At 31.8% G+C, this 1,664-nt stretch overlaps 1 protein-coding gene across 1 annotated transcript; it reads left to right on the forward strand.

The window, feature by feature from the left end:
• Nucleotides 1-79: 79 nt before the first annotated feature.
• Nucleotides 80-321, forward strand: Tsp_13487 (protein REGULATOR OF AXILLARY MERISTEMS 2; the record flags this gene model as incomplete). Its single annotated transcript, XM_003370517.1, has 1 exon — nt 80-321. A coding segment is annotated over one exon (242 nt), but the record flags the coding sequence as incomplete, so codon positions are not given.
• Nucleotides 322-1,664: the final 1,343 nt, after the last annotated feature.

The following is a 1,664-nucleotide window of genomic DNA, read 5'->3' on the forward strand; positions in this document are numbered from 1 at the left end:
ATTGTGACGCGATCACGAGGGGGAAACATTCAGTTGACCAAATACTGGAATGAGACGAATCCATCGAACGAAAATATAGATGATGATGATGATCATCATCATCCTCATATTTTCGATGAACGACAACGATCACTGGCAATTTATCGTCATTATTGGTGGCAATTTCCAATGCGGAATCACAAACTTGGCACCTTGACCAAAGATCCGCCACACCCTGAACAACGACAACGACAATGCTTTGACTTATGTGAACGTAATTCAATCTTGGATTATGATGTTGAAAATTCAAAAAAGCTCACTGGTTCAGCAAAGATTATTTAATAAAAGAAATAAACAGAATAAGTACTGTAAGATGATGAAAGAAAATAAATTCCATCGTTTTCACACGTGAATCCAACTATTGGTTGAAAGTGTATCCTTTTTTTCTTTGAAGATGAACTTTTTCTTCGCTATACTTGCTCTTCCAACAATGCCAAAAAAGTGTGAAGCGTATTCGATTAATATTGAAATTTCAACAGCTAAACAGAACATTACACAACGCACACACACAAACATACTCTCTCTGGCCTGCTTGAAATGGAAGCAACGCAACATGCAAATTTATTCTGTTGAAATTAATTTCAAACTTACTGTACAATTGTTGAATTGAATTGAATTGAATTGAATTGAATTTGAAATGAAAAGGTGAAAAAAAGCTACAACTATTCACATTTTCAAAGGAAAGAACAGACGACCTGAATGAATGGAATTCAAAAAGTCGACGTATCAAAAAATTTGGGTAAACAAAAGAATTGCAATTCAAATTGATGCAGCATAGTAAATAAATAAATAAACAAACAAATTATAAATTGAAATGTTCACGTCAGAAATTTCATTAGAAAATGGGGGGAAAAACTGAAAAATTGCAAATCCGCCGCAATTCAATGAACAAAAAGACAATTTATATTCCACCGCTTCTTTCATTCATTTTCGAATCTGCTGCTGTGTTTTCAAAAGAGCGTCCATTTGGAAAAAGAATAATAAAGTTAACAAATTCAATGCAACAAAAAAAATGATACAGCAAACGCAAGCAAAATGAACATTCCAATGAGTGAATGAATGAAGGAAGAAAAAGCGAAAACGGCTTTCGAAATAGTAACGTCGAAATGATGATGTATCAATAAAATGAGAGAAATGATAATTTCAAACGAAACAAACATACGAAAAACAAGTAATTTTTTAAGCAATCATTGTCAAAATGAATTGGGTTTGCATAAAATTCAATTATTAATAATTAATCATGTGGTAATATAATCACTTGAATCGAAATCAAATGTTTTACTTGCAATGATTTATTTTGTAATTTTTCCAATCCAAAAAACCACGTTTCACAGCAAAACGTTCAAACTTGCAATTGTTTTCACTTTCGAAAATTCAGCGCGTCAAATTCTCCTCTCTCTCAACTCTCTCCTCATTCAAGACAAAACGCCATTCAAACGTTCCAAATTGAATCAATACATTCAAAAAGAAAAGAAAGGCGCTGTAAAACTTGCTAATTTTCAAATTCGAATCATCATTCATTTTCTCAACGTTTCCAGGGAACAAATATACATATTCATAATTTCATTGCAAATTATATACCATATATATTATACTTCCTTTTCCTAAATTTTTTGTAAACAATA

Source organism: Trichinella spiralis, assembly GCF_000181795.1.
Source record: "Trichinella spiralis strain ISS 195 chromosome Unknown Scfld621, whole genome shotgun sequence".
In the NCBI taxonomy this organism is placed as follows: Eukaryota; Metazoa; Nematoda; class Enoplea; order Trichinellida; family Trichinellidae; genus Trichinella; species Trichinella spiralis.